Source organism: Xenopus laevis, chromosome 2L, assembly GCF_017654675.1.
Source record: "Xenopus laevis strain J_2021 chromosome 2L, Xenopus_laevis_v10.1, whole genome shotgun sequence".
Taxonomy (NCBI): Eukaryota; Metazoa; Chordata; class Amphibia; order Anura; family Pipidae; genus Xenopus; species Xenopus laevis.
The window spans coordinates 4104772-4129734 of NC_054373.1; the positions used below are offsets into that span (position 1 = coordinate 4104772).

At 42.4% G+C, this 24963-nt stretch overlaps 1 protein-coding gene across 9 annotated transcripts in view; it reads right to left on the minus strand.

Annotated features, from left to right (window-relative positions):
- Positions 1 to 24963, minus strand: part of lsamp.L (limbic system associated membrane protein L homeolog) — a 1234661-nt gene that overhangs the window by 187740 nt on the left and 1021958 nt on the right. For all 9 annotated transcript variants that reach the window (XM_041581004.1, XM_041581005.1, XM_041581001.1 and 6 more), the window contains 1 exon segment: positions 1194 to 1426. In XM_041581004.1, the coding sequence (XP_041436938.1) occupies positions 1194 to 1426 (233 nt within the window).

A 24963-nucleotide genomic window follows, 5' to 3' on the forward strand; every position in this document is an offset into this window, starting at 1 on the left:
GAAAAGTGATCGGCCAGGTTAAATAATCTTTATCGGTCCCAGTACAATCTATCTATGTTTGCAGGGCCAAGCAGGCAGCTACCCTCAGTTTTCCTGCCGATATGGTCTTTTTAGTTGATGGACGAATCGTACATCTTTTTGAGATAATCGTGGTCTCACGATAACGAAAAGATCTTTTAGAAATCTTTACATTTATGGCCAGCTTTAGAGGCCTCCATCGGAGAACTGAGGATTACGCATACAGGAGTACACATCCCCAGTGTTTCTTAGATTGTGCCTGGGCGACATGCCACCCCTAAAATCTTGCCACCCTAGGCCTGGGCCTTTTTGGCCTTGCCACAAATCTGGTCCTGTGACTACCAACTGGTATATAATGAGCTCTATATATATATCTGCCTCCTCTTACCTTATGTCCTCTCCTTAATTGGTTGAAGGCACCAAACCTGAACCTATATATTTATCCATAGTGATTGTATCCCCATTAAGCATCTCTTTCCCAATAGCAACCCAACTGAAACCCAACTTGGCCTGCCTTCCCAATCCTTTCCAATCCTGACTATGAAGATTTTCATTCATCCAGGTCATGGTATATCTAGTATAGGTAAATCTAAAAACAAATGGACTTGCTGAGTAATCATTGAAGACGTTTCAGGAGAAGAGTATTAATGGTAAGTGTGTCTTACAACATCCTTTCTCGGAAGCCCTATAAACTCCCTATAACCCTACTTTATCTGTAAAACCATATTAGTTCTAATTCAATCCATACACTACTCTATAATTGCTCACATAATTTCTAATGTACTTACCATACACGAATGGATGGTTTCATCAATACGCCCGTTAAATAAAAATGAATTGGACTTGACACTTATTTGCTTTTTTATCGTCTGCTCCATTATTGCTTTTTAATGAAAGATCTGTTAGACATGGGCGTTACTTTGCTTGGATGAAAAAGTTGGACAGCAGTGTGTTTTTCAATAAATGGCAATATACTACAATGGTAATTTCTATAATCTATTGAGCACAGACCAGTTGTTTTAGAGCTTTTGAATAACCCTGGGATTACATCTATTCCCAGGTCTATGAAGATTCTTGAGACTTGGTGGTGGAACACTTTGACCTATTTGTAAGACACAACAGAACTTCTTTTGCCATTGTATTCTCACAGACTGATATATTTCGTTCTGCCTTACCTTGCACAATAAGATACACCTGCATGGTCTTTGTGTGCTGGTTCGTCTGCACAGAGCAAATGTAGGGGCCCTCATCGGAGACGTCTACTTTCTGAATGCGGAGGCTGTATTCAAACGGGCTTCTTTTCTCCAACTCTACCCTTGGGTCAAGGGACCATTTGTCATCTACAGCAAAGATGATACCAGAACGGTTAAGCCAAGCCACTTTGGAGCTCTTGTCTTCCACAAAACATCTGCAAAAAGTAAGAAAAAACACATTTATTAAATTAAGCCATCAATATGTCCTTCAGAAGAAAAGTAAGCAACTTCAAGAAATGTCAGATGTACCAGTTTCTTGTTATTTTTACTTTTGACCATACAAACCCAACATGACCTGAAATTGTTATTATAATTCATGTGCCTTAGATTTTATAAGGGGAGGGAACACATGATTCTTTCTCTTTGGACTCCACGCCATTGAGGGTGTGGATTCTGCTGCTGAGCCTGCAGTAACTCAAGTCTTAGTGAAGCCAGAGATAAGGGTCCCCATGAAATTGGTAAAGATAGTGGCAAGTTCTAGGACAGACAGTGTGAACAAGTAAAGATGGCTTTGTTCTCCACTGAAGAGCTTTAGTGGGTAGTCCCCCAGGTGACCCTTGCTATGTTGTTGGGACTCAAGTGGGTATGACTGGTAGCAGTCACCCGTGTGTGAGTAATACCCATTGTGAACCTGGTGTTTGATGATATTTGGTGTCTGTCATCTAAGTTTTTTATTTAATCTACTGTTCCTGGTCAAGACCTACAGGTACCCAATTTTCTATATGAAACTGAATATTTTGAGAGTCATTGTTTAGTCTGGATACCCTTCCTCCCATACCTCTGTGAGGACCCAGCTGAGAAGAAGAGTTGCGTGAAGTAGTATTATAGCCTTGAGGGATATAAATGTACCCCAAGTATCTATCGCGGCATTCATCCACGTCATTAGTCTTTAAAAACCATTAAAAACCAATGTCTAAATATAAGGGGCAGGTTTTGGTAGTAGGAAATAATGTTTGGTCTGGACCAAACTGAAAATGGTTGTTTCCTAGAAGACATCTGTCCTTGCTTTGATCCCCTATGTTCCACCGTTAACAGATGGCTTTCTTGGGTTGGTGGGACCTGAAGATAGATATATAAGCTGAAAAACACAAGTTGAGCCTTTCTGATTTAAGCAGCCTCCCCACATTTGTCTGAATCTCCCACTTTCCCATCTTCAACAGTCAAACACATAGTGAACAATAATGCTATAAATAATAATATCTCATTAAACTGAAGATAGCACTATTTTGAGGATTACTGCCCATTATGACTAACCAAACAAAATACGGCAGATATAAAGATTATTCTTGCACTGAAATGCTTGAATGGCAAAGAAATAAAAAGACAGAGACAACAACATAAAATTCATTAAGGTTCCTTATGCTCCAGCTATTGAGTTGGAACAACAATGCCTCCAGTTAGAGAATAGGCTGCTTTAATGAATTAAATTATGTTTTCCTTTTAAGATGAAGTGGCAAAATGTGGCTTCTGCATATAATTATTTGGCTATAAATCCAATCAGGGATGAGCGAAATAGCCAAGGATGGGGCATTGTGAAAACCAAAGGCTCTACTGAAACATACAAGCATATTATAAAGGAGGTTTTTATCTTAATACTTTAATGACTCGCTTCCCGAAATCTTTTACACAAGCCCCACAAAAAAAAAAAAAAAAGGCGTCTGACATTTTTACGGCTGAAGATAAATGTTTTGTTTCTTCTGTTACAATATTCTCTCAGTAAACCTTCAAAGGCGGAAATTTTAATGCCACAAAAATAAAGCAAAAAGGGAAATGAAAGGATTCTGTTTACAGAAAAATACAATTTCAGCCGTTGAGTTGCACAGGTTTAATCCTCAAAGGGGTAAAAAGTAATTTGGCTTTTGGGACTGAATTTCTCTCAGATAATAAAGACACATATTTTATTTCAGGGATTGGTCTAGATATAGTGTGTGAATGTGAAAGGGGCTTCTATGGACTCATCTTTTCATACAGTTTGGGCATTTGCAATTCATCGGTCTTTGAATGTGATCCTGTAATGAGTAATCAAACTAGGGAAACTTTGGGGTCACAATCAGCTTGCTATAATTCCAGGGGTACCCAGGGCACAAATAAACACTCACCCCAAATCTCCCCCTAACTGACCTTCAGACTGGGCCCCCTTAGCTCATAACAAGGTTACAGATATATAGAAACATTGGGGTGTCACCCTGCTATAGTTCCAGGGGTACCCAGGGTACAAATAAACACTCACCCCTAATCTCCCCCTAACTGACCTTCAGACTGGGCCCCCTTAGCTCATAACAAGGTTACAGGTATATAGAAACATTGGGGTAACAGTCACCCTGCTATAGTTCCAGGGGTACCCAGGGCACAAATAAGCACTCACCCCAAATCTCCCCCTAACTGACCTTCAGACTGGGCCCCCTTAGCTCATAACAAGGTTACAGGTTTATAGAAATATTGGGGTGTCACCCTGCTATAGTTCCAGGGGTACCCAGGGTACAAATAAACACTCACCCCAAATCTCCCCCTAACTGACCTTCAGACTGGGCCCCCTTAGCTCATAACAAGGTTACAGATATATAGAAACATTGGGGTGTCACCCTGCTATAGTTCCAGGGGTACCCAGGGTACAAATAATCACTCACCCCAAATCTCCCCCTAACTGACCTTCAGACTGGGCCCCCTTAGCTCATAACAAGGTTACAGATATATAGAAACATTGGGGTGTCACCCTGCTATAGTTCCAGGGGTACCCAGGGCACAAATAAACACTCACCCCAAATCTCCCCCTAACTGACCTTCAGATTGGACCCCCTTAGCTCATAACAAGGTAACAGATATATCAGTCATTCAGCCATAACTACAAAAATATATAGGGCAACAAACAAGTTCAGTTTCAAGTGCATCTAGAAGAGCAAACATTCATCCCAAATCTAACCCTTACCAACAATCAGACTGCCCCCCATCACTGTTCTACACCCCATACCATTTGGGAACACTGCTCTAGTATCAGCCTATGACAGCTGATTGAAACTACAAGTATAAACCACTTTGAAACCTATATTGGGTCAATGAACAACCCTTAAGTAAATGCTATTGCTATGCTATTTGACCAACTTGCAAGCCTCCAAATTCTCATAATTCTGTCTTTGGCATTGTGCTTTCATATTGGCATCCATTTTGCCAGCATGTTGGTATGATAGCACCATGTGGCACAGCTTTGGCAATTCAATATAATTTGCACCATTGTTTCTCTCCCCAATGACCTCTAAACTGAATGGCAGAAAGAAATGTATATTAGGTACTTTCTTAGAAGCAGAACCTTCAATTTGGGTCTCCTGGTCACAGCACATTGACATGCCCATCACCAAACACCTACTACCCACAGTTCCACAGTGCAGTTGGCTTGTTTTCTTTGGGAATTTGAGGCAAGAGATACAATTTCTCGCCTGGTTACTTTCTCATCATTCATCCTCCCCAAAAATATAAATAATTCAGCCCCGTAAAAGATCATTATTATGTTTGTCTCTTTTTATAACCAAGCTCCCTACGGAAGGATTAGGGAGGGTCCAAGGACACAACCAAGAGCTCATCCCAATGACCTGAGCGTGGCAAATAATTTTTTCGCTTTTTTGTAGTTTTCAAACATAATCGAAAAAAGAAAAATAAATCAGCTCATCCCGTAATGTAAGAAAAGCAAAACGTGCAAATTCTTGTATCTTTAATTACCATGGCGGATCCAAAGCATCTGCCCTAGAACAGACAAGACAGTGACAGATCGCCGGAGAGGAGGCAATAAATCACCGTTCTTCCTTCCTTGCAGAATCAAAAGCGCATTTATTCCATCCCGTTACGTTGATGCTTGACTTCCTCCGTTTTCTTTCGCCGTTGTTTTTGCAACTCTCATCAAGAGGCAGCGTTGCCTGGATTCATTTCTCTCACTATTCTACTGGTATATTTTATGCGGAGCCTATCAGATCTTTTCCCCCTTTCCATCACCCATATTTCAGCTACGGGAGCCACTGAATAAATAAGCAATGTTATCATTTCCACAAAGTCAGTCTCTAGAATATATGGTTTGAGCGATGCACCTTAACTTGGACTATAAGGCCCAAAGTATCCAGGCAGAGCATCCAAAATGCCATGTCCTTAGATGGAACCCTCACTGCTGATACCCAAAATGAAAGCAATGTCAGTTCAAGAACTATTCATAGGGAGGGTGGGGAATTTATGGATGATAAGAGGCAAACAAACCTAGCATGATCATGTGCATAGACAAGTGTTGGCTAGGATGGTTTGAAGGCCATTGTCATTGGACTCTGGAGCACTGGAAAAAAACCATCTGGAAGGATAAATGGCTTCTCAACCTCTAGAAGTTTTATGGAAAAGTTTGGGTTGGGCAGATGCCAGGAGGACACTACCTGCCTGAATGCATAATATCAATGGTAAAGTTTGGTGGAGGAGGAATAATGGGCTTGGGCTGTTTCCATGGTTTGGGCCCTTGATTCCAGTGAAGCCCTAAGGCTAGAGGGTACAATGACATTTCTACTTTGTGGAACAGTTTGGAGGTGGGGCCCCTTCCAGTTTCAGCAGAATAATGTCCCCACACACAAAGCCAGGTCTGTATAGAATAAGTTTGCTGAGATAAGAAGATCTTGACTGCACAGGGACCTCAACCCAACTGAACCCCTGTGGAATGAATTGGAAACCCAACTATGAATCTGGTCCCCAATACCAGTACCCAACCCAAGCTCTTGTGACTGAATAAAAAGCAACTCCCAGCAACAATGTTCCAACATGTAGTGGAACCTTCTCAGAAGAGATGGGGCAGTTATAGCAGCAACAGGAGGAGCAACCCAACTGAAGCCCAGTAGAATGAACTGGAACCCCAGTTGTTAGTCTGAACCCCAACATCAGTGCCCAAACTCACTAAAGTTCTTGTGGCTGAATGGAAGCAACTTACAGCAACAATGTTCCAGCATCTAGTGGGAACCTTCCCAGAAGAGTAGGGGCAGTTATAGCAGCAATGGGAGAGGCCGACTACTTACTATGGCCATGCAGTGTGCTTATTAATCTGAAAAATGTTCATGTGTGTGATTGAAATATAAATTTGGGGCAAATCTAGAGAAAAATATTGTAAAACATTGTTTTACTTTGGGCCAACACAAAATAATTTCCTGCCTTATTCCCAGTAAACATGGATAAGAGGGGATAAGAAATATGGGACAGGTCCACATTTTCTTTTTGTTACGCAGGGGAAAAATATAAAGAAAATTATAGGTGTTAGACACTGGAAGGCCCCAAATGCTGGTGTTTATTTATTTTTTTTAGTAAAACTTGGAATTATTTTTTTATTTATTATTAGAATTATTATTATTATTTGGTATATGGTTGCTATGGTTATGATCTATATAGGAATAGGACATTAATAAGCTTGAATTAATTCCTCTCTGTTTAACCCCTTTGCTTTTAAATAGCACATTGCACATGGCACTGAATTGGTAATTGACCCTTGTGGGTATCTGTAGGTTCTTTGTTGGACTCAGATCTCAATTTCTTTTCCCACCTGATGCAGAAGAATTAGCAGCCGGGAGTCATGTGATTGAACCTGCACCAGATATTAAGTCTGAAGCTTTAAAGTTACAAATGTTACATCCCCCCCCAGAGGCAAATGAGATGATCGTTCTTCTTCTGTATAATGATAAATAGCAGAAAGGACCCGCTTTGCCAGGAGCGAATGTCATGTGAAGTTAATGATCAATTGCGCCGCACACTGTCAAATTAGGAGAGAATCGCCTGGGGTGTGATTGTGCCAGAGGCAAATTTTTGGAACAAAGGTAAAAACCACGGTCTTCGCCACCGTGCGTCCGTATGTTTTCATTCCCTGGGCTCCGGTGTGGATAACAGGAATGGCAATGCGGATAGCACACATTATACTTTGCAGCATACGGAAACATATAAAAGTCTGGTCTGCAACCGTCAGCATCTTAGGGCGTATGGTAGATCTTTTGGAACATTGTATTCACAGTGAATATGTAGATATTCCATATACCAAGAGATGTTGGCAGGTGAAGACCAGACTTCTTAGACAAGTGGATGCAAGTTGGCTGTAAGTTATGAAGCAAAATAAAGGCCACTGGCTCACAGGGATACCAGGAAAACTTTAGGGCCCAGGTGCACATGCCCAGACTGAACCTGGACCATCTGGACACCCATAACCCACCTAGCCCTTCTCAGATAGACCATGAAACCTCAACCACTGCTTTTAGGGTTCATCAGTTGAAGATGTCACATTTAAAGTGGACCTGTCTCCCTGATATAAAAATCTGTATAATAAAAGTCCTTTTCAATTTAAACATGAAATCCAAGTTCGATTTTTTATTAAAGCATTCATAGTTGTTGTAAACACATTTAAAAATCTCAGCTGTCAATCAAATATTGTCTGCCCCTCCTCTATGCCTTAGGCAATTACTTTCACTTTCCATTCAGCACTTCCTACATGTCACTGCTCTCACCACATTCCCCCGTTCTCTTAACCATTTAATTGTGTAGCCAGGGCATGGGGATGGACATCAGGTCCCTCATTCTGAGATGATGCAAGGCTTGCCTTAATAACAGTGCCTGCTTGTTATAATGATGAGTTCCCAGACTGAATAATTTATTTAGTGTAAGCAAAGTTCATTTTGCTTGGCTAATGTCATAAAATAGTATTTTTTTGGGAGACAGGTCCCCTTTAATATTAACTAGGGATGCACTGAATCCAGGATTCGGCCATTTTCAGCAGGATTCGGATTTGAATCCTTTCACCAGGCTGAACCGAATCTGAATCCTAATTTGCTTATGCATATTAAGGGCTGGGAGGGAAATCGCATGAGTTTTTGTCACAAAACAAGGAAGTAAAAAATGTTTTCCCATTCCCACCCCTAATTTGCATACGCAAATTAGGAGTCGGATTTGGTACGTTATTCGGCGGAATTTTTCACATATGATTTGGGGGTTCCAAAAATAGTGGTGCATCCCTAATATTGACAGATTGGGACTTTATTATAGACATTTTAGGTGTCATCTCTGATCCACCTATGCCACGCCCATCCCTGCAGCCTAATCTCACAAGCATTTCCATATTTTCCAGAAAGTTTTACTTATTTTGTGCCACTTTGAGAGGAGCGCATGTGCCCCCCACATACCCTTCAACCCTTCAACGGGAAATGCCACCAGTTCCAGGATGGTGCTGATTACTGGGTTACAATAACTGGTACCATGTTACTGGGAAGTGATGCCATTGCCACACAAAGACGGGAAGAAAAATGTACGGGACATTGCGTTTCCCACCAAGCGTCGTTGAATCCATCAAACAGTTCCACCTTCAACATCTCAAGACATTGCTCCTCAACTGAATGTCCCAACCCACAGCCTCTAATTAAAGCTTCGCTCTGTGTTCCCAACATTCCGTATGGAGCGGTTCTTAAACACAGGCCTCGAAATAAAACCTTCTTATATCCCCTGCCTCGCCCGCAGGTTGGATAAATACGGTCTGAGCACATCAAGTCGATGGCGTGTAATATTCTCCCGTCGCTCCTATTAGCTTTAAATTGTTAAACTAGTCGAATAGACAGGGCAACTATATTTTTCCCCAAAAGGTTTCCATGGAGACAGTCCTGAAAAGTGATTTTTTTACTGTTAGAATATTGTGTCCAGGCTGAACCCCCTGCCTCTGTCCAATAGACCCTTTTGCAGAACTGAATCGACTGACGAAGAGTCTGATTCATCCCCACTGAGCTTTTTTGAGAGACCCAAAGCGCCATCAGCTGTTCTAGGCGGCGCCGGGACAAATGCACAGCCAGGTAGTTCCTATGTAAGTGGCCGGCTGAAAGCCTGGATTTGAATATTTATGGAGCAAGTTAAACGACATCATTTGCAACTGTGAAACGCTCCAGCGGTTTTATTGCACCGAGCGTAATGCGAAAAAGCAGAATGCGAGGAAATATGTAATATCAGCACGGAAAATAACTATTTATATGTACATGAGGACATTGCTGTGGCAGGAACACGGATTAATACATTGGGGGCCTTAATAACTCTGGGAGAGCTGGTTAAGGGGCACAATGGATACAAATCACAACAAGCGCGGAGAAGGAAAAGCTTGAGATGGATAAGATGTGGGTTATTAAGCCAGCTGCATTGCGTCCCATGCTGCAAAACTACAACTCCCAGCAATTCTCAGGTGAGAAGAATGAGATTGGGACATCTGGAGGCAACTAAAGCTTAAAACACTGGGTCAGACACTTGCACAGTACAGTCCTTTTAGAGAGCAATTGTGCTCTACAAGAAAGTACCCCAAGCCAGTGTGCAACTGCCAACCATACTAGCCATTTCAGTGTGTTAATCTTTAGTTCCCCTTTAGCATCACAGTGGCAGAACTACCAGCGGGCCTAGGGATGTGACTGCACAAGGTCTGCCCTCCCATGGGCCCATGGAGGTACCACGGGGTGCTGAGAATAGGGGGTGCAAGAGTGCACAATGTTATGTATTTGAGTGGGAATAGGTCCTGGTGTACATTTTGCTCCAAGGTTCAATGAAATTTAGGCAAGTTACTGGTCTCACACTGACTGGGAGGGCAGAAAATGTCTTAATATCCGGGTTGGGCAACTCATTTATTACTTGATAACTCGGCCAATCAGTTCCTGTAGCAGAGACATGAGGACTTAACGTTTGCTTCCACCCCTGCCTGGACCTGGTGGTGTTTTCTGAGCTTAAGCTATTGGAATTGTAGGGGCAGTTAGAGTCTTTGACATAGTCACTAATACAGAAGAATGTGGGGGTGCAATGGGTCATTGATGCAATTGTCATTCAGACTTTTGATGGATCAGCCAAGATCCATATGTCTCTTACGCTACAACCTCCCTCTTCTCTGAGACCAGGGCCCCAGGAGCGTAGAGAGTACTAGTGTGCGAAAAATCATCCTTCTCCCCTGTGAAGTCTAACAACTCACTACACCCCAACCTTTAAATAACAGGTCCAATCCAGAGGAACTAAGTGTAGGTTACATGGGGGGGGGTGGATATAATTTAAGAGGTAGAGTAAAAAGCACAATCGGGCCCTTTAAGCTACAACTCCAAGCATTCCCTTGAAGATCTTGGGGGTGCAATAGGTCATTCATGCAATGGTCAGCCCAACCTTTAAATAAGAGGTCCAATCCAGAGGAACCAAGTAAGTGTAGGTTACTTGGGGGTGGATATACCTTAAGAGGTAGAGTAAAAAGCACAATCGGGCCCTTTAAGCTACAACTTCCTTGAAGATCTTGGGGGTGCAATAGGTCATTCATGCAATGGTCACTCAGACTTTTGGGGGATCAGCCCAACCTTTAAATAAGAGGTCAGATCCAAAGGAACCAAGTAAGTGTAGGTTACATGGGGGTGGATATACCTGAAGAGGTTGAGTAAAAAGCACAATGTGGCTCTTTAAGCTACAACTCCCAGAATTCCATTGATAAAAACTCTCACACCATGCACATGGGCGTAATATTCGGGGGGAAGGGGGTGTTTTTCTCATTCGGAATGCTCCACCTGTGACCTCTGATAATAGTAGGTTTAGTAAGAGAGCTGAACAGAATCAGGATGAGAGAAACAACCTGCTGTACAGTAAGGGGAGGGGGTGAAGTAAAGACCTTTTTGCCTCTCTGAGAACCCGCTGTCTTCAGTCTTCAGGTCCAACTGGCTCATTCCATATTTAGGACAACCTTGTAGAACCTCCAGCAGTGCCCTTAATCTCCTTTCTTTCATTTAAATCTGGAGGCCAGTGGGAGTCCTGCCTGCTGCGCTGACTTTAGGAAAAGTCAAACCTGTCTTCGTATAAAACGTTCCTCAAACATTGGCTGGAGTCCCCTGGCCAAGGGCATCTTAAAGGGGAAGTATATGTATTTATGCTTGTATGGCTATATCTGTAAATGGTTATAGAGGGAACTATCTGGGATATTACTCTGGCATAATGTCAGAACCTCAGAGCACAATGTAAAATATGTTAAAAAAAATCAAAGCTCTCATAACAGGTTGAAGAATATATAATTCTGTTGTGTTCAATCAAATGTCACTTGTGTTCAGTGAAAAGGTCACTGTGTTCAGCCACTGTGTTTTCAAATTTCTTCACTTTATTGATCCTTCAGGCTCCCATTCCCCAGTTACCAGCTGCCAATTAAACTCAAAGCAACAATATGCATTTTGGAGCACCTGGAACCTGAAAAGCCACACTGTCCCCAATGGATCCTTGTTCTTGAGAAGATCCAGCCAATGATGCCTCTTGTTAACTCTGGAGGTCTTGATCATATCATGGCCAACTTTTCTAGTAATGTATCTGCTACAGATGGCACTGTGTGGCACAGTTGCAGAACTACTTAGAAGTATTTAAATGTTATTGTGACCCTTTACCTAAATCACCCTACACCATCCAGGTCACATCAGACCATAACTTCATAGAGCCTATCTATATATGTCTTTATCTTGACCTACTGTCACCACCTTCTCCTACTGTAACATTGTTGTTCTACTCTCCATATTGTCCTGTTGTCTCCATATTGTCTGAAAGTTGCCACATTTCCCTACTATCCCCATATTGTCCTACTGTCTCCATCTTGGTCTTCTGTTACAATCTTCCCCTACTGTTTCAATGTTGTCCTACTCTCTCCATATTGTCCTACTATTGCCATCTTCTTCTACTCTTGCCCCCATATTGTCCAACTGTTGCCATCGTATTCTACTCTTGCCATTGTGCCTTACTGTCTCCATCTTGCCCTACAGTCTCAATCTTGTCCTACTGTCTCAATCTTACCCTACTATAGACATCTTGCTCTGCAGTTACCATCCTATCTACTAAATTATTTATACACTCTTCCTTCATATGGTTGCTCTCTTTTGAGGCCAAACATTGTGCAGGGCCACAGACCCTATAGGCTACACCCAGATGACAGCTCAGCCTCTTCTTATGCCCCTAAACAAAGTGATAGGTCCAACTCCACATCAGAAGGACCTTCCCTAAAAGTAAAAAAAAAATCAGCACAATTGCTTGTTTAAGTTCCTTTGGAAATAATTACACACTGAGCCACTTAGCAGCATTTAGACCCTGAGGCCTAAGATTCTACGCCTGGGGGATAAAGTAAATCTATCACAGCTTTATTGTTCCAGCTGGTTCAAATCCCATTAGCTCAGCACAACAGAACTTTCTAAGGAATTAATTACAAACTTGTTAATAACAAATTTGTTTTCTCTAGGTTTAACATACGAGTTAATACTGTGTAGTCATCCATAACAGCATTAAAATTAGCCTCGTAATTCTAATTTCACTAACTTCCTGTACTTTTCTAAATCAGCAATTTTTTTCAAAGTGATATCCTAGCATTAACTATTCTGAGCCCAGTTCCTCTGATCCTTCAGTACCCACCTGGCCAAAAATCTATGGGACCTCTGAGGAGCAGAGACAAAGGGAATGTGTTGGAAGAGTTACTGTCTGCTCTCTCTCATTTCCCTACAGAAATAGGGATTGGTAGCACTAGATAGGTACCTAATATATAGAGACAAGAGGAAAGTGTTGGAAGGGTTACTGTCTGCTCTCATTTCCCTACAGAAATAGGGATTGGTAACACTAGATAGGTACCTAATATATAGAGACAAGAGGAAAGTGTTGGAAGGGTTACTGTCTGCTCTCTCTCATTTCCCTACAGAAATAGGGATTGGTAACACTAGATAGGTACCTAATATATAGAGACAAGAGGAAAGTGTTGGAAGGGTTACTGTCTGCTCTCTCTCATTTCCCTACAGAAATAGGGATTGGTAACACTAGATAGGTACCTAATATATAGAGACAAGGGAAAGTGTTGGAAGGGTTACTGTCTGCCCTCTCTCATTTCCCTACAGAAATAGGGATTGGTAGCACTAGATAGGTACCTAATATATAGAGACAAGAGGAAAGTGTTGGAAGGGTTACTGTCTGCTCTTTCTCATTTCCCTACAGAAATAGGGATTGGTAGCACTAGATAGGTACCTAATATATAGAGACAAGAGGAAAGTGTTGGAAGGGTTACTGTCTGCTCTCTCTCATTTCCCTACAGAAATAGGGATTGGTAGCACTAGATAGGTACCTAATATATAGAGACAAGAGGAACGTGTTGGAAGGGTTACTGTCTGCTCTCTCTCATTTCCCTACAGAAATAGGGATTGGTAGCACTAGATAGGTACCTAATATATAATATGGTGGAACCTCAATTTTTCATCCCCTGATTTAAAGTGTTCCCTCATTTTACATTGTGGTTTTCTGGTCCCACTTATATATTATGCATAATAAATTTCCCTGATTTTAAATTTTCTTGATCTTACATTTCCCTGATTTTACATTGTACACCATTTTTTTCTGGTCCCCTGAAAAACGTAACATAGGAGTTCTACTGTAGAGGAAAGGCCTAACGTTGGGCTATCCTTGTATTCTAAATGTAAAACAAAACAGCTCGGGCCCTAACACTGTGTGGCTTATTCTTTATAATCTTGATAATCCAGTGCGTGTCCTTTTATAAACAGATCGCAGGCGACGCACCGAGACGAGATGAATAATTTGCGTTCTCTCGGGTGAATCCAGATGTTAAGAGTCATATTTAATTACATCCAGGTCTGTCCGTAGACGCGTCTCGCCTTTTATCGTAGCTCCACCTGCTCCCTCCCCAGACAGATGGTTAAAGACAGGGACGAGGCACGTGGGTGAGGTGAGTATGTAAACTCCGCTCACATCAAATGCCCAGAGATAAAGAGAGAGATAAGAAATGCAAAGAGGGAGGTTGTGAGGAGCAGCAGAGAGACTGACACACAGACACGACAAAGGCGACTTCAATGGCCTCCTGTCTGACGCTACAAACGCACAAGATCAGTGGCACCGGGAGACGTGAGCCAATTGCCGGGAAAACATTTAAAAGAAGAAAAAGATCACAGCGTGGAGCGGAGACGTGGCCCCCATACTGTTTATTCAAGTCACACAGAGCTCGGATCAGAGCAGAAATAAAGGTTCCGTCCCAGTAGGAAACACATGAAAACGGTCCCCCCTAAAATCCCGCTCATTACTTCCCTTTCATTTCCTCTCTTACCCTTTAATTTATAACAAATCTAGGGAAATAAATAAATATATATATATATATATATACTGTGCCTCCGGCGCCGGGCGCATTAAACTTTAACCAATTTGAGAAGATTTAGAAACGAGATTATTAAGCAGGACTCTCTGCGCAGACAATAAATACACACGAGATGGCAATAAACATTCTAATTAGATAAAGGGGGCAATTAAAATGAAAAGTGGCCCTTAATAAAACCTCATCATGTCACTTATTGATTGGGAGGGGGGGGCTGCGTCTGAAAAGAGTTTCCTGAGCCGGATTTTGGCTTCAGACGCACGGCGGCAAATTACTTCCAATCACGTCAAGAGGAGACAGAAGCAGAGAGTTTATTAAAGGAACATTCACGTTCAATTAATGATAGCTACAGAGCAATTAGAGGATGTTTTAATTGCTTTTGCTGACTGATAGATTATTTGCCTAACACACTCCATATAGATCATTCTCAGTTTACTTTTCTGTAAATACATGGGAAAATATGAGGATATTGCTTATTCTCTACATATAGAGATAATACTGCTTATTCTCTCTCTCTCTCTCTCTCTCTCTCTATCTCTCTCTCTATATATATATATGAAAGGAGGTGCCATATTGATTCCCTTAGACAGTACAGTATGAGGGTATAGCTTATTGTGTGCCCAGAACATTCCTTCTCTGTATATTTGTATTTATACATATGGGAGGAGGGAGGTGCCATATTGATTCCCTTAGACAGTACAGTATGAGGGTATAGCTTATTGTGTGCCCAGAACATTCCTTCTCTGTGTTTTTGTATTTTAGAAAACTGGTTGTACGGAAGCACAAGCAGCTGCTAATCTCCCGGGGTGATACATTTAATACCCTGCAAGAGATTCAATCACATTGTGCCCCTTGTGCCCTTTCATAAATAAACTAAAGAATAAAACATAACAATCCGATAGAAAAAGGGAAAGTATAATGGGCAGGTGCAGAACAGAATGACAGTTTTGCTACATTCGTATTACATTGCTGGAGGGGGGGACTGATTTATTAAAGGTAATGTCGGCGCTGGGCGTTTTCTTGTAAACTGCAGAAATCTTTTCTCAGCAGGGAGGTGGACAGGTCCCTGCAGTTGCCTTTTATGTTCCTGTCTCTGCTGAAGGGCTGGAAATTCTGACACAAGTCACCAAAAAGCCAAATGTATTGTCAGGACAATCAGCTTTAATGTTTTTATTTTGTTTTTACTTGTTGCTCAGAAACACTTCTACTTCTGCATCCACAAGTCCCTTCTGCTGGGGGTGCCGGGAGGCTCATTGTTCATGGGTCTATTTACTATACCTCCCAACATTTTGGAAATAGAAAGAGGGACAAAAAGAGCACGGAGAGTGGCAACGTTTTTTCACCAAACCCATTTTTTTGGCCACACCCCCTATTTACCATGTTGATTTTACAAAATTTGGCACATTTGAATGTATTCTAGTTTTGCTAATGAAGGTGAGTTGCCCTTTAAGCTGCAAGTCACAGTTTCCCCAAGAGACCTGCTTATCTTAAATTATTACAATTGTTTCTTTGCTTATCTTAAATTGTTACAATTGTATCTAAGTGAAACTGCCACTATTCTGGTCTGGTATATTTGTCTGGCTGTTCAGTGCAGGAGATCAAAGAGACATTTCAGTAACAATTCGGGACTGTGGGTTGATCTGGTAAAATCGGGACTTTCCAGTGAAAAACAGTACAGTTGGGTGGTATGATTTATTATGATTAAACATAAAATAAGGAGCACTAAAGCATCAGTTGTAGTTAAAAAACATACTAAGGAAATAAAGTGGCCCAGGTATTCCCAGGGTCGGACTGGGCCGACGGGACACCAGGGAAAAACCCAGTGGGCTCGGCCTTCATGCCAACCCAGCACCTCTCCCCTACCGGAACCCCAAGTTTAGTCCCCTACTCTGACCCTGCTCTCTCGCCCAGACGTCAGATGTACCGACAGGTAGGTGCTGGGGGTGGAGGGGGGCTGCAACACCAGGTGGACCTCATGGCTGAGGTAGGGGGGCCAGAGAGTGTGTGTGAGGGGTCCCTAAAGCAGCAGCCATGGTGGGCCCCAGATGCCCCAGTCTGACACTGGGTGTTACAGGATAAAGCACAGTAGTAATTAAAATAGATATTGGGCACTCTGGAAATCACAAATAGGCCATTGAAGAGGTAGTAAAAAATATAAAAAAAACAAAAAACATTTATTTAAACCATAATTTCAACAGCCTTACACATTTTGTGCCCACGTGGCACTTAATAATAAGCGTTAACTATGTTCCATAGATAAGTATAAGAACTGGTAGTCTCATGAATGGCAACCGCCATGAGTATAATCACACAAAATTGCCTTTGTCATCAACTGAAGGGTCATTTTGGTGCTTTGTTGACCCAGGGGAGCACAATTTCCCCTAAGTGACAAAAGTCCCATATGCCCTTACCGTTAATAGCCAAAGACACTAAATCAGCCCTAAATGTCAGTAGTGGTTCTTGGGGGGCATCCTACATTCAACTGAGCCTTAAATAATGGTATTTATCAAAGTAACAAACCTCAATGTGATCCCATTTTTGATGAATATCTGACTCCCAAGCTGTCAGCTGCCAAGGTCAGACAAGGGGTGCCCAACACATTTGTTGGTTCATCGCTGGGTCTGTTTTACCCAGCAGCAATGCGGTTTCTACATGGACAGTTCTATTAAGCTGCGTGAAGCCAAGTGATCCTTCCATGCCATACACCCATGAACACATATCTCACATGCTCTCTGACTTTCATTCATTTTACACTTTACTGATTCTGCAGAACAAACACCCATCCCACTAGGTCACCCTGGAAGCTCCTCCTCCCCCCCCCCAGCGCTGGTGTTTCCACGATTAACTTGTTAGATCAGTTTGATAGTCAGTGCCGGGTCCTTTAGAAATTGAAAAGATGAGGACGAGAGAAACAAAGTAACAGGCGAGACAGAATCAAGAACATGACAAAGGAAGAGAGACCACAACAAAAAAGGATTTGCCACACTTCATTAGACATTCATATAATTTGGCACAGCCTGTGCCGGGGAGAGGAGAATGGAGTTGGGTGGGATGGGGGGGAGAAATGTGACAGCTGCTTTTAAAAATAAAGATTGCACATTAGCGGAGATTTACAGTCTCCGGCTCCCATTAATAACCAGAGCTGTCGGTGGGAATCCTTCTGGAAACCGGCCACTGGAGAGCCATAGCTCAAAGCCCATTATCCTTCCCTTTTAGATGGTTCCAAGCGAGAACGTCCTACACCACAAGGTTTTCCATTAACAGAGAGAGAGAGAGAGAGATTTTTCTCAGATGTTGGATATTCATTAGGTGGTGGATTCGTGATTTTGACAGTAGTAGATTTAAAGGCGCAGTTTAAGGAGCCCTACAACTAAAACTGTGTTGTATATAATAAAAAATAATGTAAATCTGAGCAGCTCCCCAATCAATATTCATTACACATTTCCTCTGGCCTTAAATTTATGCTACATGTAATTGCTATTGAAAGCAGCCATTGTCTTTACTCCTGCCTCTACTTCCTGAAACAATGTAACAGAGGTCAGCTGATCAGCAGAGCCGATACATTGTATCAAGTGACAGAAGCAGATGAACAGAAAAGGATGAACAGACACTGATTTCAATAGCGCTTACATTTACACCTAACTTGATAACCAATAGACATTTTTAATAAATATATATTGGGAAGTTGCTGGGAATTATATTTTCTTTCCTTGTGCAAAAGCTATTTTTGGGAGTGCAGTATGCCTTTAAATTGGAAACAGATTTCCGTGCCTTTAAATCACACAGTTCAATGGATTTTTAGTATAAAAAGCCACACACAGAGATTCTCTTTACCCAATCCATTAAATATCGTGGCTCCAGCTAAACAGGATTGCGCCTGAGTCCTACATTAGTACATTGGCTCTGACTCCATGGAAGCGCTTAGTTGGAAGAACCTGATATCTGGTGCTTTAAGCCTTTCCCATTGTTTCTCATTCTTCTCTGTGTATCCTTCCCTTTTTCTCTGGCACCTTTCCACAAATAAACTTTGAGAAACAAGGACGAGCCTAATAGTCAATTATTTTTCCAGTAAATAGGAGTGGGGGAGGGATCAGCAGGGGGTCGTATCTGAGCGCAAACTGACGGCGTATCAGTCAAACAGGAATGATAGGGAATGAAGCTCAGTAATAGGATACAGGCGATTTAATTGATGCTTTTTTCCCCGCACGCTATATAGCAGCAGTGGGCAAATTAATGAGAAACATGAAACAATTGAGTGTTTTACCGCTTGAGAGAGACACACACAACCCTCAATGCTGGAATTTATTGGGGGGAAGGTATATTTGAGGCACGGAGCTGATAAATTAAGTTTATATAGTAGAGGAATGGTTATCATTTTAAAGGGAAAATAAAGTCGTAGTATGTACTTTATAACGCTCCCTGAGCTCTTCCCAAAGGCTAAATTATTATCTGAGGGCCCCTTCAGTGTCAACATCAGAAATGTATAACAGGAATCACAATATGGATGGGCAATGCCCCCTGCTATCTATTGACACAAATCAAACCTTTAGCTTTATCTAGTGCTGATTCCATAGAAAGATTAATCCAAGTAATTTAGTTATAATTAACCAATTAAAGGAACGTTGACACATCCCCCTCTGTTGTTAATTCATCTGTGAGATCATTACACTCTCGAGATACTGCTCTGCTTGTGAGCATTTGGGGGTCGCACAATTTAAACACCAAATAATCAGTGTTTATTGGATATTAGTGTAATTACTGCACAGAGTGAGCTCAGCTTCCACCCAGTGCAAAGAGAAGTCTGGTGGATAAATTCAATTTAGCAGCTATTTTATCTTATTGTCACATCCCATTTACCACACAGGCTTCAAATATTTCTGGGGAAGGGATTTTGGGTAGATTGTACAGGCATTGGGGTACAGCTGACTCAAATAGGGGCCTTGCAGAACAGCAGTTGTAGACAGAAAGATGCAAGATGGAGAAGGTATGGCAAGACAGACACACTAGGACAAAGATGGCAGCAGTAGAGGAGGCGATTACAGTATAGCTAGAAGGGGAGAGTAGAACAATATAGAAACAATAGGGCAAGATGAAGAAAATGGGACAAGATGGGGACAGTAGGGCAAGATGGAAACAGTAGGATAATATGGAATCAGTAGGACAATATGGAGACAATAGGACAATATGGAGACAGTAGAGCAATTTGATGACAACAGGACAAGATGCAAATAGTAGGATAAGATGGAAATAGTATAACAAGATGGAGATGGTATGACAAGACAAAGACAACAGGGTAAGATGGAAACAGTAGGACAAGATGGAGACAGTAGGACAAGATGCAAATAGTAGGGCAAATTGGAGACAACAGGACAAGATGGAAACAGTAGGATAAGATGGAAATAGTATAACAAGATGTAGATGGTATGACAAGACAACAGGGTAAGATGGAGACAGTAGGACAAGATGGAGACAGTAGGACAAGTTGGAGACCGTAGGACAAGATGGAGAAAGTATGACAAGATGAAGACAGTAGGACAAGATAGAAACAGTAGGACAAGTTGGAGAAAGTAGGAGAAGATGGAAACAGTAGGACAAGATGGAGACAGTAGGGGAGAGATGGAGGTAGTAGGGCAAGATTGAGACAGTAGTGCAAGATGGAAACAGTAGGATACAATGGAAACAGTAGGATAAGATGGAATTGGTATGACAAAATGGAGACAGTAAGAAAAGATGGAGACATTAGGGTAAGATAGAAAAAGTAGCACAAGATTGAAATAATAGGATAAGATGGAAATAGTAGGACAAGATGGAGAAACTTTCTGATATTTGTTATGACCCGCTAATAATTATATTTAAAAAAAACCCAGTTTAATTGATATCACACAAGAAAGTCAAATAATACTCTTCTGCTGGTACAATTGTCCCACTGAAAGTTATTTTGTTACAAGGTGACAAATCCTATGACCTTGTTCCTTTTAATACTGAATCTGCCGTGTGTTTAATTCCTCTGCTCCTAATGTACCAACGAGCCATTGGTCAAAAAACGTCTGAAACGGAAAGAATAAAACTCCACAATTTGATGGCGTTACTTGGCAACGCAAAGTCCATCGGAAACCTCTTCAGAATTACCCCGCGAGGGATAGAGGAATGTTCTATTATAACTGTAATCACAGGTATAATTAGCGGTTATTATCACACTCTCAGGAGTTTTTTTTTTTTTTGTTTGGTGGCTCCTGCATGACAATTGGCTCCTGACGTCAGGCTCTGAATTTCATATAAGCAGGCTCCTATCTTTTCATTCAAATTCTAAAGTTCCTGAATGGGCTCTAATAAATAGAGTTGTGGCAACGAGCCCTCGCTGCCCCGGCACAATGGCATCTAATCACCACACAGTGGAGGCCTCCTCTTTTTTTGTCTGGGGAGAGACTGTGCAGTGTATATTATACAGAACATAGCGGCAATCAGATTATTCCTTCTGGGCTTGGATATGGAAACCTTGTGTAGAAGCAGATCTGCCCCTGCATGAACACATATCTGGAAATGTAATATTAGTTGCAAAGTTTGGGTCTAACCAAATGAACCAATCAGATATTTTTTTTGATTGATTGCTAAGTTCAAAAAAATTAATCGGGCCTGGCCTTCATGTCCCCTGCCCAGACCCCAAGAATGCTCTTCTGTCTGGACACTAAGTTTGCACTCCTGCCTGGACCCCAAGCACACTCCCCTGCCCAAACCCCAAGAACTCTCCCCTGCCCAGACCCCCAGCATGCTCTCCTGCCCAGACCCCAAGCACACTCCCCTGCCCAGACTCCAAGCACTCTCCCCTGCCCAAACCCCAAGAACTCTCCCCTGCCCAGACTCCAAGCACACTCCCCTGCCAGACCCCAAGCACTCTCCCCTGCCCAAACCCCAATAACTCTCCCCTGCCCAGACCCAAAGCACTCTCCCCTGCCCAGACTCCAGGCACTCTCCCCTGCCCAAACCCCAAGAACGCTCCCCTGCCCAGACTCCAAGAACTCTCCCCTGCCCAGACCCAAAGCACTCTCCCCTGCCCAGACCCCAAGAACTCTTCCCTGCCCAGACCCCATGAATGCTCTCCTGCCCAGACCTAAAGATTGATCCCCCACTCTGACCCTGCTCTCTTGCCTGGACTTCAGATGCAAATTTATAAGAGAGGGAGGCAAAAGGCATGGATGGGGGGACATGCAAGGGGGGGGCAGGAGGTGGGTCCTTGAGTTCTGCTGTAGTCAGATTCTGGGTATATTCACCCATTTGAGGTCATCAGAGGTCATGTCAGGTGCATCAGAGTTGAATTTAGGTTTGTTGAGACTGCTGGTAGGCCAATGCATTGGAGTCAACCAGAAGAAGGGTGGTTTTGATACTCTAAAATGAGAGGCTCCCAAAATCCTCAACAAACTAGATATTTCCGCAGTTTGCCCTTGAGCTGAGAATTGTTCTTGTGTGTGTATAAGCCTCAGTAGACTGGTTATCCTGATATAATTCATCCCACAGAAAAGACTTCTCGCTTCTCGAACAGCAGAACATACATCAGCGCTGCCTCCGGACTCTCTCATGGAGTATAATCAGATTTTCCAGCATGGAGGACATGATACTAATTTTTATTCTTTCATAAGGAATATTCCACGTTTCCTCCTAATAATTGTACTTGTTGCTTCCAGTTCTAACCCCCCTCCCCCCCCCCCAATATGTGGCAAATCCAATAAAGATGAATTGATTGTCTCCAGTTAAATATGCACATTGCCATGAATGTGTCAACTTCCCCTGAAATTACAAAGTGTCCATCAAACTTATTTCCCAATTCTCATTTTACCTAAATTCATGCACAATAGTGAACACCCCGCTGTGAGCTCAACACGGTGAATTCGCCCAGCGATTAGCCTTGTGTATAGTCCCAGGCAATTTATTAGACATGCAAGTGTTGCCGGCTGGCTGAGGAGCTCCACAATAGATTTCGGTGGCACGTTCACCTGGGGCGCGCGGCATCTTCAAAAGATTTCCTTTATTGGATTCTTCCACTGAATTATTCAGCCTTAATGTATTCTAATGGCTGAACCCCCGGGGACACGGTATGTGCAAGTCGTGCGGATGATATGTTAATAACACATTGGGTTATATTGAGTGTCACGGTATGAAGAGCAGGATCTATACGCACCATATCAGCCAGGCAGGGGGTCACTCATTCACAATTCATCAGCCCCTCCATGTTTTCTTGTTTGTTTATAGGATTCACATAGACAGCTGCAGGGAGCATGACAAGCATAATACATGTTACACCAAAGGGAATATCTCCGGCTTTATCAGATACGTATCTCTACAGCCCTTTACACATGTAGCCAATGTTACCCAAAAGACATTTATTAGAATAAAGCAGGCAATATCTTGCAGTTGGTCTTTTATACGTGCTTAGGTGTTTTTTGCATCCATTATCTTTTTGTTCTATAGCTTTCCACTGAAGCTACCAGGGTTATATTATGATTAGCGATGGGCGAATAAATTCGCCTGGCACGAATTTGCGGCGAACTTCCACATTTCACCGCCGGCAAATAAATTCACGAATTTTCGATTTTCACAAATTTTTCCGTGAAAACATAAGAGTTGCTCAATTTTTTAGTGAAAACTCTTGAATTGCTCGATTTTTTGTGTGAAAACATTTGAATCGCTTGATTTTAGTTAAAACGTTTGAATTGCTCGATTTTTAAGTGAAAATGTTCGAATTGCTCTTTTTTTTTGGATTTTTTTTGTCGTTTCGCAAATTTTGCAGGAAATTCGCACATTTTTCAGCTTAGCGAAATGGGAGAAATTCACCCATCATTGATTAGGACAGCTCTAGAGCATATGTAAGGGATTTCTAAGGATATTATGGAGAGGAGGGAGTGTGTCATTTAGACGAGGAACTGCTACTATACAGACAAGTAGGGGTGATGCAGGAGCAGGATCAAGATCGGGGTGACGTTGGTGAAGAATCCAGATCAGGCAGGACAGGGACAGAGCAGGCGATGAACAAGAGTAGAAGAGAGAGGAGCAAGATGGAGTGGACAAAGAGTTGAATCTGGAAAAGAATGGAGAGGGCGTAGAGGCAGAGGAGAACTAAAGCCTAACTAAAGAAGTAGGTAGAAATGTTGTACATGATGTTTTGTGCTTCTGTACCAGCCCAAGGCAACCACAGCCCTTTAGCAGTAAAGATCTGTGTCTCCAAAGATGCCCCAGTAGCTCCCCATCTTCTTTTCTGCTGATTCACTGATTCACATGCTCTGTGCTGCTGTCACTTACTGAGCTTAGGGACCCACTCACAATATACAGTACACATAGAATAGAAATGTCACAATATAAGGCTGATTAGTAATTAATACACATAATTACTACATGGCAGCACAGAAACCAGTGCAATTAGCATCAGAATTGAATAATCAGCAAACCTGTAGCATCAGCTTATATTACAGCCAGGGAAGCTCATTTTCTGCTGGATAATTAGTGACGAGCCCTAAGCTTAGCTTCTCAACAGCCAATCAGAGCCCACTGAGCATGTGAGTGTCACAGACACTTTCCAAGATGGTGACCCCCTGTGACAAGTTTGAAGTCCTGGATCATTGCTGCTATTGACAAGCTCAAACTTTAGCCTCGTGCAATAAGTTCACTATAGAAAAGATGGCATTAGCATCATTAATTTTTAGGGTTTAGTTCTGCTTTACGGGATGGCATGCTGCCCAGATGAACGAGTAATTTCCTTGATTCTGGCGCCAATAAAGGATGGTCCAAACAAATCTGTGAGAGCGGACGCACACCCACAACACCCTCCTGTAGAGTAGCCTGGTGCTTGGTAGTGGAAGGTTTGGCAGCTTCCTATTCAATGTACAAGAAGAAAGTTACCAGCACTCACGGGCTTAGTTTGCAGGAAAACCTTGCTTTATTTCAGTGCAGTGATGCAACATTTTGGGGCCACGCCCCTTTATCATGCTTGATAAAGGGGCGTGGCCCAGAAACGGTGCATCACTGCACTGAAATAAAGCAAGGTTTTCCTGCAAACTAAGCCCGTGAGTGCTGGTAACTTTCTTCTTGGCCAATAAAGGATGCACATGTGTGCGAACCTGCGGGCGGACAGGTGGGAGATGGCAATGGAAGACGCCAGCCTGTGGGTGCCCTCAGATTAAATCTCGCCCTGGTGGGTGAAGACAATAAGACTGAATCAGAACTGGATCATGACTAAGAACAGGACTGGGTCAGGAGTGAAAAAGGACAGGACTAGGAACAGAACAATAACAAGACAAGAGCAGATGAGAGGATCCAGGAAGAGAAGAGCTAGGGACAAGTCTTGGTGCTCATGAAACAAGGCCATTGCTCAGGCACCAGCTGTGAGAAGGGTTGGGCTTTTGCAGGGCAGAGTCAACCCTGATTGGCTGACCCCATCCAACCGATAAGTTTGCTGAGGTGATGCACAGACATAGGGCAACAGGTGTAAAGGAAATGAGCATATGCTGGTGGTTAAGCCATACAGCCAATAACCAGAAGGTTCTGGGTTCAAGCCCC